Source organism: Platichthys flesus, chromosome 13 (genome assembly GCF_949316205.1).
Source record: "Platichthys flesus chromosome 13, fPlaFle2.1, whole genome shotgun sequence".
Lineage (NCBI taxonomy): Eukaryota > Metazoa > Chordata > Actinopteri > Pleuronectiformes > Pleuronectidae > Platichthys > Platichthys flesus.
The window spans coordinates 4,170,239-4,187,593 of NC_084957.1; the positions used below are offsets into that span (position 1 = coordinate 4,170,239).

At 41.6% G+C, this 17,355-nt stretch overlaps 2 protein-coding genes across 10 annotated transcripts in view; one reads left to right on the forward strand and one right to left on the reverse strand.

Annotated features, from left to right (window-relative positions):
• Positions 1-960, forward strand: part of obsl1b (obscurin like cytoskeletal adaptor 1b) — a 31,280-nt gene extending 30,320 nt beyond the window's left edge. For all 8 annotated transcript variants that reach the window (XM_062402681.1, XM_062402684.1, XM_062402682.1 and 5 more), the window contains one exon: positions 1-960. In XM_062402681.1, coding sequence (XP_062258665.1) covers positions 1-11 — 11 coding nt within the window. In that variant the 3' untranslated portion in view covers positions 12-960.
• The window catches only part of ctdsp1 (CTD (carboxy-terminal domain, RNA polymerase II, polypeptide A) small phosphatase 1), a 21,769-nt gene continuing 5,338 nt past the window's right edge, over positions 925-17,355 (reverse strand). The window contains exons 2-7 of one of the 2 annotated variants that reach the window (XM_062402691.1): positions 16,049-16,194; positions 11,844-11,945; positions 7,668-7,724; positions 4,462-4,554; positions 3,380-3,565; positions 925-3,269 (exon numbers count right to left, since the gene is read on the reverse strand). In XM_062402691.1, coding sequence (XP_062258675.1) covers positions 3,141-3,269; positions 3,380-3,565; positions 4,462-4,554; positions 7,668-7,724; positions 11,844-11,945; positions 16,049-16,194 — 713 coding nt within the window. In that variant the 3' untranslated portion in view covers positions 925-3,140. Of the gene's footprint in view, positions 3,270-3,379; positions 3,566-4,461; positions 4,555-7,667; positions 7,725-11,843; positions 11,946-12,570; positions 15,258-16,048; positions 16,195-17,355 lie in introns of those variants that run through there. The other variant, XM_062402690.1, reaches the window with a different exon arrangement.

Consider the following 17,355-nt stretch of genomic DNA (forward strand, 5'->3'; position numbering starts at 1 on the left):
GTGATGCCTGAGTGACGTCTTCTCTCTGTCGTCCACACAAACTCACGTTGGGACATCGACGTTGTTATTTACACAAAGTCAAACTAAGAGGTTGAAACAGGGTTTGTGATGCAGTTCGATGTATTCGAGGATTGAGATTCATGTTATATAAAATGTGTCGTGTGTGAAGCTGTTTCACAGAGCAGTTCCTCTGTGGTTATATTTAAGTGCAGTTGATTGTAAATAATTGTTGTGTGTGTGTGTGTGGAAGTGTTGTGACCGTTACTGTGTTATGAAGGCTCCGGCTGATGGTGTATTTGTGCCAATAAGGTCTGATATAAATATTGTAAAATTAAAAGGCTTCTGTAGTGGGAATGGTTAGACTCAGAGAACATTTCAAATATCTAGTTCAATATAACCTGATTTCCATCCTGTATAATATCTGAGCATGGTGTTGTGTCTGTTGTGTCAGTTTTTCATCCAAATAGCAGTGACATCACGCGTCACATGATTCCACTGCAGGACACACATTATAATTGCCCCCCCCCCCTTCATATCCCCATCAAATTAAAGGTTTAGATCCGGGCAGCAGCTCTAATCTCAGTCTCTTCTCATCACTTCTCCATTGTTTAGAAATTATATTTGTACGTTTTGATGAAATTTTGTAATTAAAAAAAATAGAAAAAAACGTAGCAAGGGGCTTGTGATGTTAATACATTGGGCCAAAAAAAAAATCATGAAAATTTCTTGATCACCTTGATTGACAACCAGCTACATTTGCTGACATGTGTTGAGTGGGTTTTTCATTTGAACTTATTGGTGAATGATGTTTTCATATCAACTCTGTGCCATATTCCATTATTCCATTGGACTTGTTTCCCCCTCTCCACGTTGTGTTGAGCATCAGGTATGTCGGGGGGGAATAAGTACTGAAGTGAAATAAGACCCGTTTCAATAAAACATGCTTTATTGATGGTAGAAGGTAGAAATATTTGTCTTTTTTTGCAATCCTAACCATTGTCAGCAGCAATTTACTTTATTTAAAACTTCTTTTTTTTTTTTGGAAACACAAGGCATAACGCTAATACTCTGGTTGTATAATACAGTAAAAAAAAGAAAGTAAATCATTATTCCAAGAATAAGGTTATGTTTCTCATGACTTGTCAAAGCATCTCGTTTTTTTGAATTCTCATGTAAGTACACACCCTGCAAACCACACACACACACACTCTCACACACTTATATAAACACTCGCTCCAGGCTGAGGCAAAGTGAAGCAGGGTGATCCAACATGTTTGGCACGAGTTTCCTCTCAGAAACTGAATTTACACACAGATCAGGAAGGACACTGGACTCTGCTGGGGCCTCACACACAAAAAGGTTTGTATTCAAGTTTACCAACAGGAGGCGTCAAAGTGTGCTTTCAAAATCAAACCACTCATTTACCTCAGGCGCCCTTAGCAGGTCACGCATTAACAGTTAATGCATTATCGAAAGGGGGGGGCCACACACAGGGGGGTGTGGCCAATTCAGCTAAAAATCTCCAAAAGGATAAAATAATATTACATCAAATAGGATTAAAACCAAGTCACAATGATTGCCTAACAGTCTGATTTACTGTATGTACAAAAATAACTACACTTTGTCTTCAGGGGAACTCGTCTGTGTATAAAAGATCAGTGGCAACTCAGTCTGTTCAACTCAACCCTGCTCTAATGTGTACAGTTCCATATTGTCTCAGATTGTGTAGATAGATGATGGTGTGTTGTACGACGCAGTATCAGGGTCATGTTGAAAAAAACAAATTCAGAGATTTAGAGAAGTCGTAATATTATGAGAACAAAGTCGGATTTGGGAGAAAACTCATAAAATTACAAGAGTAAAGTAGAAAATTTGCAATAAAAGGCATTTTTACGAGAATAAAGTTGTCGCATAAAAAGAATAAAATTGTAAAATCACAAGAATAAAGTTGTAATTTTGTGAGAATTAAGTTGCAATTTAACAAAAATAACAGTGTAGTATTACAAGAATTGAGTCATAAATATATAAGAATAAAGTTGCAATTTTACTAAATAAGTCGCCATTTTATGAGAAATAAGTTCAAATATAAATTTTACAAGAATAAAGGCAGAATACTATAGCATTTAATTACGAGATTAAAAACAAGAAAAACTCGAACCAATCTCATTTGGAGATTTATTTACGACTTTATTCTGGTAAAATTACAACATTATTATTGATATCTTCAATATTTATTTATTTTACAACATGGCCCTAATACTCTGCCATACTTTGGGCATAAGACTACATATTAAAAGATTTATTACACGTTCATAATTAGGTTTTAGTAATTTTACTTTATATAGTTATTAAATCATATTCATGTATTGTAGTGAATAAGGACTAATACTCATGATTTTAGTTTCTGGATCTTTTCTGTTTAATAGCAAAGAATTCTGTATATTATCTTGACACCAAAAACCTAGTCACAGTAAATGTTTGGCACATGTCAAAATGTGCATTTTGTAGTGAAACGAGCCACAAAACAATTTGATAAATTATTCCACCTATGTAAACCTATCTGGGGGAAATAAGCTCAATGAGATTCAAGTGTCTCTGACGACCTGTTGTATTCTGTGTGAGCGCCTCAGATATGAACGCTGCATCGTACTGACATGAAAATGACGTGATGTGGTTTGATTTGGCGCTGAACGGCACAACTGGCGGTGATCAGGAGTCAAACCTGTTCGTCCACCGTTCAGCCTCGACATAAAAACATGAGACCGGTTCTATTGTCGTGTCTGATCATGTACACAAACCGCTGCTGTCAACACAATGACAACAGTCACGCTCTCTCGCTGCAGTGCAAATGATTTCTGCAGAAGTCATTTAAAGTCCATGATTAATTAAAAAAAAAAGAAAAATCTGTCACCGGGGATTACATAACTGTCACTGAACCCAGCTACAGGATTACTGTGACTTTTTTTAATGCACTATACAATAAGAATATTAGATTAAATGACAGGTATCTTTTTTTTTTTTTTTTTTGCAGTATGGTCCTTGTAGTGGGAGGCCGGCGTGGGACCTGTGGCCCAGCGGCCCCCGTGGCCCCCGTGACGACAGCCACTGGTGATCGATGTCATCCTAGCGCCCTGCATCTGTTAACTCGAAGTCCTCTCCTGCTTCAGAATATCGTAGACGTCGTCCACTGTGCTTAGTCTCTCAAAGAAAGGGATGAGATCGAGGAGCTCGGTGTCGGACATGTCATCAAACCAGGATACGACAGGAACCTTCGAGAAACATAGGGCATTGTGGAATTAGAAAACTACTGGTACATGTCTTTCAATCACATTCATAATGTATGTCAGCATATTGCAGAAGGTAAATATGAAAAGCGTACAGCGTTGTCGGGATGGAAGACGTAGGAGGCCGGAGAGTTGTCGATGATGATGACCTTGTTGAGGTCTCGGCCCAAACGGCTCAGGTCTTTTACGTAGTTCCCTTTGTGGAAGACGCAGGACTCCCGGAAGAGACGGCTCCTGAAGGCCCCCCACTTGTCCAACAGGTCGGACACGGGATCTGCATACTACGGAGAAACAGAAGACGAGTGGAATTTAATTGCTTTACATCAACTAGCACGAGGTTACTGTGCATGATAGATAAAAAACACACAGAATACTTTGATTTTTGTGTTAGTTGTGTAAACACATTGTGGACAGATAAGTACAAATCATCATTAGTGTTAAATTGGAGTCATGTGATCTGATGAAGGTAACTTCATCAGATCTTATTGCTCTTTTTTGGTCTCCTCCTAGTTCCTGAGGGAAATACTGAATCTGGCACTAGCTTGTCAACAATGTTTTGTGTTTGTATCAGGCAGGTTGTTAGTTTTTAATAGTAATATTCAACCCAACTGTAACTTAAACCTGGATATTTTCCAATATTCAGTTATTCTACATTTTACAAGCTGTTTTAAAAATGATTCATCAGATTTACAACATGTATTTTAAGACTTAAGCACTATGTCAGCCATACTGAACGTTATAGGCTGCATCAGGTTTCACTGCCCCATGTGAGCACTGACATACGTGTGATTCATAGAGAAGTGATATCTGCAACGTTTAAGCTCGTAAACGTGAGAAGCGGAAGAGCAGCATTCGATTTCTGACACGATCTCAGATGTTCCCATGACGGCTTCATGTGCAAAAGTGGGTGACGTAATGACTCACACCAGATCAACTCGGGCCGAAGCAGTTTGAGGTAAATGTTGAGGTTAAACGTGGATTCCCTGAGAGGTATCGTAAATATCTCTTTATGTGTCAAGGCGTATGAGGAAGGGTCACTTATAAACTGCACACACACACACACACACACACAGCTTCGTAATTCGGAGCAGAATGAAACAACAGGTGTCGCTTTACACAACAAACTGGATCGATTCATCCACAACAGTGTTCATGTGTCACACAGCAGAAGTCTGACCTTGGCTAAACTGGCGGTGAACAAAACGCACTCGAACAATTCCCCCATCCTCTTGAGGAACTCGTCCACGTGGGGTCTCTTCAACACGTACACCTGGTCGGACACACAAAGGGAACAGGAGATGAAAAACACAGCTGGAGTTGAACAGGCCTCAGTTGTTACCTTGTGTTGTGTTTTTATCGCTGCTTGTTGAGCAGGAATTTGCAGAAACTACTGAACTGATTTTATTGCTGGTAGGAAGCGGTATGTTTCAGGGAAGAACCTGTTTAACTTAAGTTAAACAGTTAAGATCCAGGATATTTTAATACTTAAACTGCACAGTTTAAGGAATGTAAGAATAAGAGATCCAGGGTTTCCCCCAGCACTATCTTGTTAAGGCGGCCGCCTTAACAAGACTAGGGCCCCGCCTTGACTACCAATGTATTGAAAAAAAAAAAAAAAAAAAAAAAAAAGTTGAAAAAAAAAAAAAATGGCATTGATAATACTCAGGTAATACTGTTTACAACATTAGTCGTGCGAATAAAGTTTTTTGAGTGTAATTGAGACGGCGACATCTGGTGGTTGATTATATTGTTGCATAGTCTATCATAGTCACCTGTCAATCTACCGCAAGTGACGTGCGGTGAGGTCAGTGAGTGGGTAGGCACTGAGTTCTGAAAGCCAGATTTCTCTAAACCTATATATTGTTAAATCAAAAACAATAAACAACAAACAGGCACGCACGGCCGATTTCAAATAAGTTCCTCCCTTTCTTTCTTTCTTTCTTTCTTTCTCTCTCTCTCACTCACTCACTCACTCACTCACACACACAGACGGGACGTATATGAAATGTCACGACGGTGACTTCAGGTTTGCCCGTAGCCTACTGTAGTTTGGTCTAAATGATTAAACATCGCATCCATCGACTTAACGGACCCGTCCCTCACACCGAGGGCAGAATAAACGTAAGGCAACAAGTCAAACCTTCGCCGATTCAAACTACCGGTACTACTTCTATTCAACTTAAAAATAAAAGACAGCATTCATCATTATGTAGGACTACAGCATAACGGACAGATAGGACCGCCTTCTCCAACGTGGAACGCCCTCTCCGTGCCTCTCCGCGGCTCCTCGGAGAGCTTTTCGTGCAGCTCTCCTTTTTCTAACTACACGTCGAAATGGCGGAGAGCCCACGGATAGCCCTTGGCTGTGATTGGTCCGCTAACGCCAGCATTTCGGAATGGAAACTTCCTGTTCCATTCCCTACATCACAATAAACCAAAATCACAACTACGACTCTATAATTAATGTGACAAGTGTGTTAAGCCAGCGGCGTTGTCCGGCTGACGGTGGCTGGTTAGAGCACTTACGGCACGTGTGTACGGTCACATACGGTTATAACGAACTTTCATAACGAGGCTAGCGGGCTAACCACCATGCTAACTGCGGAGGGAACAGCGCAAAAACCCGCTGACTTTAATCCCACGGCTCATGACACTCTCTCAAACACCGTCAGGTTAGAAGCAAACACTTTAGATCGATACTAACTAACGGTAGTAGTTAGTATCGGGTGTCCCTGCTGACTGTGTGTGGAAGCTGGGGGGAAGCTAGCTGCCTCCGTGTAGCTTCAAGCTGTTGCAGCTGTTGAATTAGCAACGCAGTTTGGAAACAAGACCGGGGAACCGCTGCGTTAAGACACGATAACATAAGCATTATGACCCGCTGGGTGTCACTTTATTCAGCAAAAACTGTCGCGTCATCAACATCCTTTTTCTGTTAGCTGCCATCGTTCACTGTGTGTGAGGAGCCGGGAGGACGTAAATAAACCAGCGTGGACTTCTTCTATATACCTCATGAGGTAGGCTTCTCTAAGCTCGACTTCAGTTGCGCCATCTACTGTTCTGGCGGTGAATTGTTTTCACAACAAAAAGGCTCGTAGAACTATAAATCGAAAAGGGTCCGTCCGCTCCGTCAGTCCGCAACGGACTCGGAGTAGCATACATTGGCCTTAAGCTGCGTAAATGTCTAGTAATATCTCGATTTTAATTGGTCCATGAATGATATGTAACGTAAAGGCTTATGTGGCATACCATTTACGTAAATAAGGCACAAAGAATGATGCTTATTTGCGTACATGTTAAATCATACAGAATCAGGTGCGCATGCGCGAAAACTTTTTTTTTCTTGCCGTCCACAATGAATAGGCGGTTAATTTGAACGGAATCCGACATCACAAACTGTCATCTTCCGAGGCAGCTTGATTTTTCTTAAAAACCGGCTTAAACCCTATTTTGTAGTGCCTGCATGTTTTCCACAACATTTGTACCTACTGTTGTTTATTTATATTGAAATAAACAGTTGTTTATTTCATTAATGCGTACTGGCATCTTTGAGCAAAATACCCCCAAAAATTTTCGCCGCGCCGCTACGCGCCGCGCCAACAGCACCGCCACCTGCTTACCACCTTGACTGAGACATTTACTGGGGGAAACACTGAGATCTAATCTTATTTCAGGCCTAGTTTATTCAGAAGAAATGTATCTGCACATGGAGTAAAGCCCCTGCACCAAACCTTACAATTCAGTTGTGTGCATGTACATATAGAAATAGTGGATAGTGTGACCCACTTGTGATAATTGTATATTGCGACATTAATAAATATAAGTTGTAATGTTTTGGGATCTACTTGCACTAGGTTGCTGGCGGCCTTGTTTCCGAACCAAGTCGTCCTGAACAGGCTTTCCCCACTAAAACAAGCCTATCCTGGATTACTTGAACCAGACCCAGGCCCTGTGGGCACCAGAGCTCCTCTGTCTTCTAGGGGGGGGGCACAGCACAACAGCTTGCAGTTACCATTTACAGCCACCGCCGTCCCCCGGGCACCAATGAGCAGGGCACAACATGCGCCGAGGAACTGATTGATGGCCGGCGGTTTCTGAGAAGCCTGCCAGGGTTTCGTCATTTCGTCAGCCCACTGAAATAGCCACCTGCTGCTCGGAGCCATCAACAGACAGGGCCGCAGCGCTGTCAGGGCACCAGCCCAGTGTTTCCAGTGCAAACCGGAGTCCGGGTATAAAGTCTGAATCCTAATCCAGAGAGCTTGTAAACCTTCCTGACTTAGGTCATGGAGGTGGTGTTTGAGCCAAACCCTGCTTTCTATGTGTGTTTGTGCAGTGCAGCAATGTGAAGTGCTCATAATCAGTCCTGCTTGTTTAAACAGTGCATACCTGGTGAACTGTTCCATCGATTTCCACTGGAATGATAAAGTCAGCATTGTTCACTGGCTGTAGAAAACAAAAAGAGGAGCGTTAATCACAGTTTCCATATAATAAAAATCCACACTGTGCAGAGATGAGCATGATGCTAGTGAGTCAGAAGTGGAGATGTGTCAAAGAGACTCCCAGACGCCACCTCAGCGACTTCACAGTCACACAACACGGCTCATAATACCACTCTCGTCAATTCCATCATTGAAATACAGGCTCGACCCGAAAGTGACAAGGCTCATAAAAAATATATGATTTATTTTCGGGCAGTTCTCACCCCTGAAATATGCTTCTCAGATGGAGGTAAGGTCTGAGTCGTAAACACCACGGGAGGTGCCACATTATTATTTCTTTATAAAACTTTTATTTTATTACTATAAATGAAATTTATACTGCAATAATTATTGATATCGTTTTTATTCACTGGCCCAAAGTGTGAGTCTACATCCATAATTAATAAACAGTTCTGGTTTAGCTTCTGTCCTTCGCCAACTGATCCAATGTTTTAGAAAATCTATATTAAATAACATAATATCTAATAACATAATCTAATATAAACAACTGCCAGAGGAATGTGTGAAATCAAACAAAAGCACATTTTCAAATTAAAACCAAATCCAGGGTTTAGTGTTTAACTTTCTACACCAGCAGCTCTCTGCATGTTCGGGTCATGTTGAAGAAAAACTATTATTTCAGTAATAAAGTCGTAATATAACATTTATAAAGTGGTAAATTACAAGGCAACAATTTTAAGGCAACAATAAAATTTACAGTGGACTATCAGTCTGCCTTTAGTTTAGGTTTCACAAATAAAGAAATACTAAAATATTGTGTGGGAAGCTTTCAATTGCGACTGTATATTGTTTGTTACATCTGTGTGCTGGTTAAACAGGAGCATTGGTTGTCCTTGGTGCTTATTCCTAAAACTGTTTTCTTTAGCTTTATTCTCATAAAAATACAGCTTGTGAAATGAAGAGATTTCTTTGTTTGTTTGAATGCGAGCAATCTGTGTGAGTCACTGGTTTAAACAAACACCACAACACAAACACCAGCTCACTCAACACATCTGTGTGATCTGAACAGGAACAAAGGTTTCAAATGCACTATATTCTCCTGATTCAAAAAATAAAAACGATATTCTAAAGGAATGTTTGATTTGAAAACAAAATATTTGTTGATGTGTTTAGTTTACATCCTTAGTTGAGGGTTGCATTAGTATAAAATTAGCAGTCTGAAGCTGTAATAAGACAGAGGTTTACAAGAGCAGGATGGTCTGACAGCAACAGATTGAATACAGTTTCCCAATGACATGACTTAAGGTCAATATAAAATACTTTTAATATAGATTTTGCACCTTAATTGTTTTATTTTGACAGTTTTATCATTTTGTTTCTTAAAAAGCGAGTTGCACATCTCTACTCTCTTCTTCCATGTTTCATGAAGCTATCTTTACGTGTCAGAGTAATAATGAGTTCTGTTATCCACCTTGTGTTAAACACGGGGTTAACAGACCCTGACCCTGTTTACACATAGCGAGCAGCCATATCCAGTGACATCCTTTAGGACAGGCAGTGACCTGAGAAGGACCAAACACCACATGGCATTCATTACATAATTTGTCGTGACACAGGAGACTTGACTGTTGGCAGAGATTTGTTTTCTCTGAATGTTCCCTTAAAAGGCATCAAGCTAAACAAAAGGACACCAGTTATTTCAAGGAACAATATAATATATAATATATGAAAGCGTGTTAACACTACAACCGTATTGTTTAAGATTACAGTTTGAAATATTTGTAATTGTCATTTTTCTTATTTGAAAGTACAATATTTACACCGGTATTTGTAATCAAAAGCCATTTTTGAAAAAGAAGAACATATTGATATGACAGGTCATTGAAGATGGTTCTTTGAACTCTCATTAAATTGAGTTATCATTATTATTTTAAGAGATCTTGGATTTAAGACGCAGGTGGGTCCTGCAGATGAACCAGAAAATCAACAGCTAATGTATATTTGACATACGAGTCCGCTCCTGTCAGGTGCCTCCTAAAATGCAAAGTGATACAGTGCAAATCCTATACTGCTATTTATGTCTACCATAAGTTGGCACGTGGTTTGTTTGCTTTGACAGTCAACATGGAATCGAATAGCAGATATACTCGATGAGCACCCTTGTAAAAACAGGCAAACAATAACTTGTATGCAATCAAAAGTGTCTGTAACTGTCTATTACACCAGAAACCAAATCTGACTCAACTCCAGTGTTTAGCACTTGATAACATTCATGTTTCACTACAATAAATTCATATTACATTCATATTCACATTGTATAACATATCTGCCAACGCATATATAACAGTCTATATGTGTTTGTTTATTTCAACATATACACACACATCGTCATGCAATCCTCTTGTGCCACTGCACTTTCCTTCAGTGCATTTCTCTACAAATAAAAATTAGAAAAGTAGTGTAAAGGTGTATATAATGTACTTATTAACTTTATTGCCTATTTCTTTCTATTCTTTACTTTCACATGTTCTCTTGTCTACTTTATTTTGACTGTCTGCTGCTCTACCAACTGAATTTCCCTGTTGAGGAATCAATAAAGTTTATCTTATCTTATTTTATCTCATCTTGTTGATAATGTCTAAGTTCAGGATTTGGGGGAAAAGCAGTGAGTCTGTAACTTGTCCAGAATCAGAGGAGAAGACTGAACCCATTCTTGTGTCTGTGCAGCCGGTCACATCACTTCAGCTCTCACCCTCTGGTTGAGGTTAAAAACATCTACCTCCCAGCTCCTCTGAGGCTCCCTCATTAAAATGCTTACCCCTGTTTATCCTGTATACAAACCATAGAATCTAAACAACAGGCTGTGAAGATTACACCCAGGATTATTTCTCGGTTGAGAATAGCAACTTCCTCGAGTATCTGCCATTTGCCTGGCAACCTGACAACTCCAGGAAGTGACGGCTCCCGGCCAAGAAACACAACAACGTGTCGCTTTGTGTGCCAAGTGGAGATGGAGTGGAAAACTTGCACAACTGGCACAAACCAGCACACGCAATAAAGCTCCTGTAGCCTTTCAAAAGTGGTAATGCTCTTTAGATTTATGATAAAGTATGTATTTATGATACATAATCCTGGGCCTTCCTGGAAGGAAGATTATTTTTAAACCATGAGAAACCCTTTAAATATACTGGTGGGAGACAACAATGTATCACGCCCACACAGGTCGGACACAACGACACTGAGATGAATGGACTAGACATATACTCCATATATGAATCTTTTACCAATACTAAAATCACATATATACTCAACACAGCGTGGAGATGTAAAATCAGAATGGACAGTTTTCCAACTGGAGAGGACAAGTATTTTCATATTTCTGGTTTCAACAAGCTGACTCTTAAGTCATTGTAAACAGTATGTCTGATGGAAATATATTCTACAAACATAACTGTAAGATATCCACCAACAAAATGGGTGATTGATGATATGGTTATGAGACTTTCACAGATATATGAGTGTCGCCGTTTGTTTTTGTTGCCAATAGCTTTTATTTCACATATTTTACAGAATAAACCATGTAGAAAAGATGTGTATTCATGTTTACATTATACTTGAATAACATTATTCTATATATTTGGTTGTGTTTGTTCTCTTATTGTTTATAGTTATTTATAATAATGTCAATGTTATATTGCAAAAAAACTATCATTATTTGTCCAAGGGCCTTGAAAACAACATCATAGGAGTCATTGTCAATTTCTTTGCCATATATAAATATATATTAGCTCCTTAATATGACGGCTTCAAAAAGGATCCATGTGTCCATGATGAATTTTCTAGTTTTCATTTATACTTAAAAGCAAAATGTGACAAAAACCCTTGATCGAACCCTCCTCCTTTCTTTGTCTATAACCCATCACAAATCGATCTATATCCTAATTTCAATAAAACATATCTGCAGCCTGAACAATAACAGTAACAGGTTAAATATTAAAGTTGGCTCATGCAACGGGTCATTTTTTTACTCCCCCAGTATCAGTAAATAGCATCTGCCCCCAACAAATCCACACTGGAGCAGCTCCATTAACAAAGAGAAAGTAGGTCACACGGGCAAACTTACCTTAAATGAACTATGGACTAGTGTTTCATCCAAATCAATGACCACACAGATCTTCCCCGTGTCGTTCGATTGAATCCGTGAGAGCAGAGGTTTTGCTGGAACCTGAAGACAAACAAATTTAGTTTTAGAACTTAAGCTCATTAATGGAAAACTCGAAGAAAGTTCTTTTGGCATTGAAGCCCACAACATGAGCAGCAGCTATGCTTTGTAGGTTATTAAATTGAAACCTGAGAAAGTTGAATATCAATATGTAGGACACATACTATTCATTGGGTGTGTGTGTGTGTTTCTTGTCATTTAAGAGACACTTGCTTGTGTTGTGTTGTTTCGGTGAAGGGTTACAAGAAACCTTGGATGCTACAGCTGCTGCAATGTTGAGTGAGCATGTATGATATCCTCATACTGGGCCCCATCCTTCAACAAGTTGCCAGACATCAGTGTTTGTTAGTGTGATTATGATTCTAAAAACAAGTTGGCATGAGCGTCTGTATCCCGCTGCGTGTGTTTGTCTGTGCACAGCGAGCTGCCACGTGAGGATAATGGCAGAGCTGGAGTTTGACACAGATACCAGACAATCTGCCAAGTGAAGATCTCCTGTAACTTATTCACTGCCACGGTTGAAAGCAGCGCCTTAGAGCTGTAAAAATAGCCCCCCCCCCCGGTATTTCAGCCCCACTTCTGAAAGCTCTCATCAGTCCTTCGATGCTTTGCAGTTGAGGTGCAATACCTGCTCGGTTGGTGGAATGCAGTATTCGCAGTCGCAGGCCTCAGAGGATTCGTCCTCACTGTCCTCTTCCTCTGAATCTCTGCCCTGTTCGGAGTCGTTTTCCTCCGTCTGTGCATCGCCTCCCTCCGGTTTGGCATGTTCAGGGACAACGCTGTGGATGATATCTAGAGGATACCACGTTCCGGATGAGATGTCGTTGTCCGATTTCGGAGTTATGTTATTGGCCGTTTCTTCCGCAGCAGAGCAGCTGGCCGAGTTCTCGCTCAGTTCAATATCTTCACTAACTGCCAATCCGACGGCTTCGCTCTCCGCTGGACCAGCTCCAGGGGTCGGGGACTCGGTAATAAGGCCCTTCAGGGCTTGTTTAACAGATGACTGAGCACTTTGAATCTGATAGGCATAGTAATCCTCAACACCTGGTTCAAACGCCTCTTCAACACATTCATTATCTATAAGCCACCAATATGGCTCCATTTCGGAACAGGCGATAGCTGTTCTATCGTCGGGCTCCGACTCGTCATCTCTTCTGCAAAGATCGATTGAAGAGGCACTGTCGTCAAGGCATTGACAGACCTCCTCTTCATACGCATCACCTTCAACGGAGATGTTCTCGGCACATGGTGCAGACATGCTCTCCTCATGACCAGAGGACAGGCAGATCTCTTCTTCCTCTTCGTCTTCCTCTTCGTCGCAGATTTCAGAAACATGGCCCTCAGCTGTTTCTCCATCAAAGGCTCCTTCGTCTTCCTCTGCTTCCTCGTGATCCTCTGTGTAAAGTTCACAGGCTTCACTCTCGTCTTCCTCAACCTCGTCATATTCTGCTAAACCTGACTCGGAATCTATGATCAAGTCTTCGGGGTTTATCTCTGACTCACAATCATCTCTTTCACTTGCATCACATGCTTCTTCAGGACAGACCCCTGCTTCCTGGATCTTCATTTCCTCACTGGCTTCCGCGTAGGCAAACGCATTTTTGGCAGCACATCTCGCAGCCTCTTTTTCAAGGTTCAGGCCTTCGTGTACATCCCCACCTTCAAAGCAGGAGATGTAATGGCGCTTCGGTGCAAATGCGTAATGGTCGGCTCTGTCGAATAAATCAAAGTAATCCCCGATAACAATATCAACCGCAGCGGGTGTTTTCTTTTCATCCTCATCACTTTCGTTAGCGTGCCCTTGTTCTGTTTCTTCATCGTCTTCAAACGATTCCCACTGCGTCTGCTCATCGCTTGACTCCCCCTGAACTCCCTTTTCAGATTCACCAGATGAATCGGAGCAGGGGTCCGACGGGATGCTGCCATCGGGACAGGTCTTAAAGGATTTTGTTTCAGTTGAGGAGCAATCAGAGAAACTGTCTTCTTCGGCGTAAAAGCCGTCGGAGGTTTTGTCGGAAGTTGCACACGGCTGCGTGGGTTCGTACTCTTCGCTTCTACACATCTCACAGTCATTAGCTGACATGTCTAATGTCGGAGTTTGCATAGAGAGTTCTTCAGTGTCCTCAAAACTGACATGTTCACGGTCATCAAAGCAAACAGGAACCTGCTCATTCAAATGTGATGAATTTACATCTTCAAATAGTCCGACCTCAGTTTCATTTTGTTCACATGGGTAGCTCTCTTCTTCATCTTCATCATCATCATCATCCTCATCCTCCTCGTCAGCATTTGCGTACTCAATTTGCATTTCATCATACTCACAGAGTTCAGTGCCACAGTCCCGTGAGTCCACTGAATCACAGAGGTTGGGTTGAAAACCACCCACTTCACATTGTTCAGAGTCCTCTGTGGCTGTGTCCGGGTCCGAGTCGGAGCACTCGCTCTGCCGATCAGGAGACTCGTATTGTCGGAGTAACTCCAGCTGCTCATTGCTCTCCGCTATGAAATCAGACATTTCACAGAGCCCTAAACTGTCACATTTTATTGCCAATTGGTCTCGCTCAAAGTCGAGAGACTCTAACTGTGGACCGGGGGGCTTGCATTGCTGAAATAGTCCGAGGTGCTCTGCCCAGTGTTCACAGCACGGACAGCATTTGTTGCAAGCTACGCTATGATTAGCACCGTGCTCAGCGGACTTGGAAGGTTTAAAACACTCGCAGTGTTGAGCACATTCATTAAACGGTTGGCTTAACCTCGACGTCTCGCACTTATCGAGGGTTTGCTCGGATTCGAACAATATGTTGGTTGCTGAATATTGCTCAAAGCTCTCAGCGTGTCCGTTGCAATATCTGCTGTATTCAGCCTCATCTCCACTCGTCCTGCAGGGCTCCATGCAAAGGAGAGACTGGTCCATAACCCTGCTGACAACTTGCTCTGTGTATTCCACAAGGACGTTCATGCCAAGTTCGGCTCTTCCTTTCGAAAGGTTGGTTACATCTGCAGCTTCTGTCAAATCGGGAACTTGGCATTGTTCTGCAAGCATGACTTCCGCTGATGGCTCCCCTTCTCCAGAGACTTTAACTTGCTCAGAGTTTTCCAAATACATCGTGAAATGCTTTGTCAGGCTATGTTTGCTTAAAGTTTATCCTCCATGCATTGGGTCAGGATGTTGCCCTGACTAAGGATCCTGCGGAGTACAAGTCCAGCAGAGCGGGGGGTAACTGTCAGGGTCCATTCAGAGTGGAGATTCACATGGCTGGAAGGGGGAGGCACTGAGGAGCCTGAGAGAGTAACAGCAACAGGAGCAGCATGCACGATGACATGACAGGTTGTCACAACCAAAGCTGAGACTAGCGCTTGACTCGACCCCCCCCCCCCCCCCCCCCCTTCCTTCACCAGAGACCAAGCAATTTATTTTGGGGGCTTGGAAAGAAGTGACAAATAACTTCTGGAATATCAAATCTCTATAAAAGGCTGAAGTCAGGCATAAATCTGAAACTGACACCTGAGAAGATCTTCACTACTTGATCTTCAGACCATAACCGACTAAAGCCAAGTTGTTTTCCATAACTATAATCACTTGTGCTGTGGGAAGTATGATCCCAAAAAAGATAATTAAAGGAGTAGTGTCACTGGTGGATTAAGCACCATTCCACAAACGTAAACATCCAAACCCTATTAACATTTTGTTCATATTTAAACACCCTTCACACATGAACTGTGTAGTAATGGATCAGTTATCAGTTTCTAAAATTAATCGAATCATGCCTGATATCTGATCTGTATCATAGTTTTCTAAGCCAAAGGATGTCTCCTGAGCAGCGATCTTCCTCTAACATTTACTCCTAACTCCTGCACTTCTTGGTCGTTTTGATTGATGCCTGAGCACAGAGTACATTTTGAAATGCTGCTGCACGCTACTTCTCGGCACAGGAGAGGTGAGTAAACACCGACAGCTTTGAGCCAAGAACACATGTGTTTCAGGCGTCACATGGCTGTCAATCAGCGCGGACCACATGCTGCTCGACAGACGAGCGAGGAGGAGGGCGAGAGAAAGTCAATCTCGTTAGGAGGAGCTGGAGAGGGATGTTGCCAAAGGAACTTACTTTTGACTGAGTCCCATTTTCTTCCAGTAAGGGGACATTGTTCCTCACGGGAGTCGGCTCTGATTCTTTGCGACACAGGCAGCAGAAGAGACTGTGGAAAAGGCCTCTGCTGCGAGGCTTCCTCGACGGGGGAACTGTGTGGGCACCTGAAGCAGAACGAGAGAGGGAACAGGGTTATAAAGGAGATGATGGACATACTGTACTGATTCCACATTCATCAAAATCAATAGATTTAGGGAAGTGGCTGAAACTGAGACCACTGTTCTTTCATCTCAAATTAAAATCTGTGGAACTGACTGTGATCATTCTTCAGCGCACAAGATCATATCAGGCAATAACTATAGTTATAATGAAACTCAATGGACAATGTAGGGTTTATATGTTCGATATGGGTTAAGTCACATCTGGCAACGGGCTGGATCCACAGTGCTCGCCCAGGGTATCTGATCCGGGCAGCAGCTCATGTCAGCCGGACCCCTGCTGTGTTCGGTGTAAAGTCTGTCTCCGGCTATTTCAGATGGATAGCAAAAGGTTAAAACACATTGCATAATAGAGCAAACGTGTACGTTTCAGCCCACAAAATCAATCAGGTGACAACATCCTGGTGTATGTTATTATTGTTACATTCCATAAATTTGATTCATTTGATTGTTTCTCTAAGGCATGCATAACGCCTGTATAGAAGCATCACTTAGTAAGTATTTCTATTGACAAATAGCTGTTGAATACTATTGAATAAATATTTATCTGATAAACCACAAACGTTTGCTGAATATTTGTGAAAACAAAAGTAAAGTTGTGTTTTTTTTCAAAATAAAAGGTTTGAACTTTGTGATGATGACATGTATAAAAACACACGTATTGTATACTAGTTTACATTTCGTCTCGACTTCACTAACCCATGTAACAACAGCTAGAGAACAACACCAGCTGGTGTCAGCGTGATGAGAGCTGGTATTTAGAAAGAAAGAAAAACTCGGAGAAACCAGCTGAGGCCTGATGACCATTCAGAGCTGTCAGCTGGGACATTAGCAAGCCACTCAGACAGGACTAAATCTGTAGCCTCAGCGTGAGGCGCGTCACGGACCTGGCAGCCCGCTTTGGGTGTAAATGTGTGATGATTGCAGAAGTAGTGCCGGTGGTTGAGTGATCAACAAACAGAGGAGCCGGCAGTTGATACAGAAGAATACTGGACGTATCATCAAATCAGAGTCACATGAAATAATCTGAACTTAATTAAAGCAAGAAGGAATTGTGGTTTTTCTCTGTCCATGGTTATAGTAAAAGCTCAAACTTGGACCTCAAGA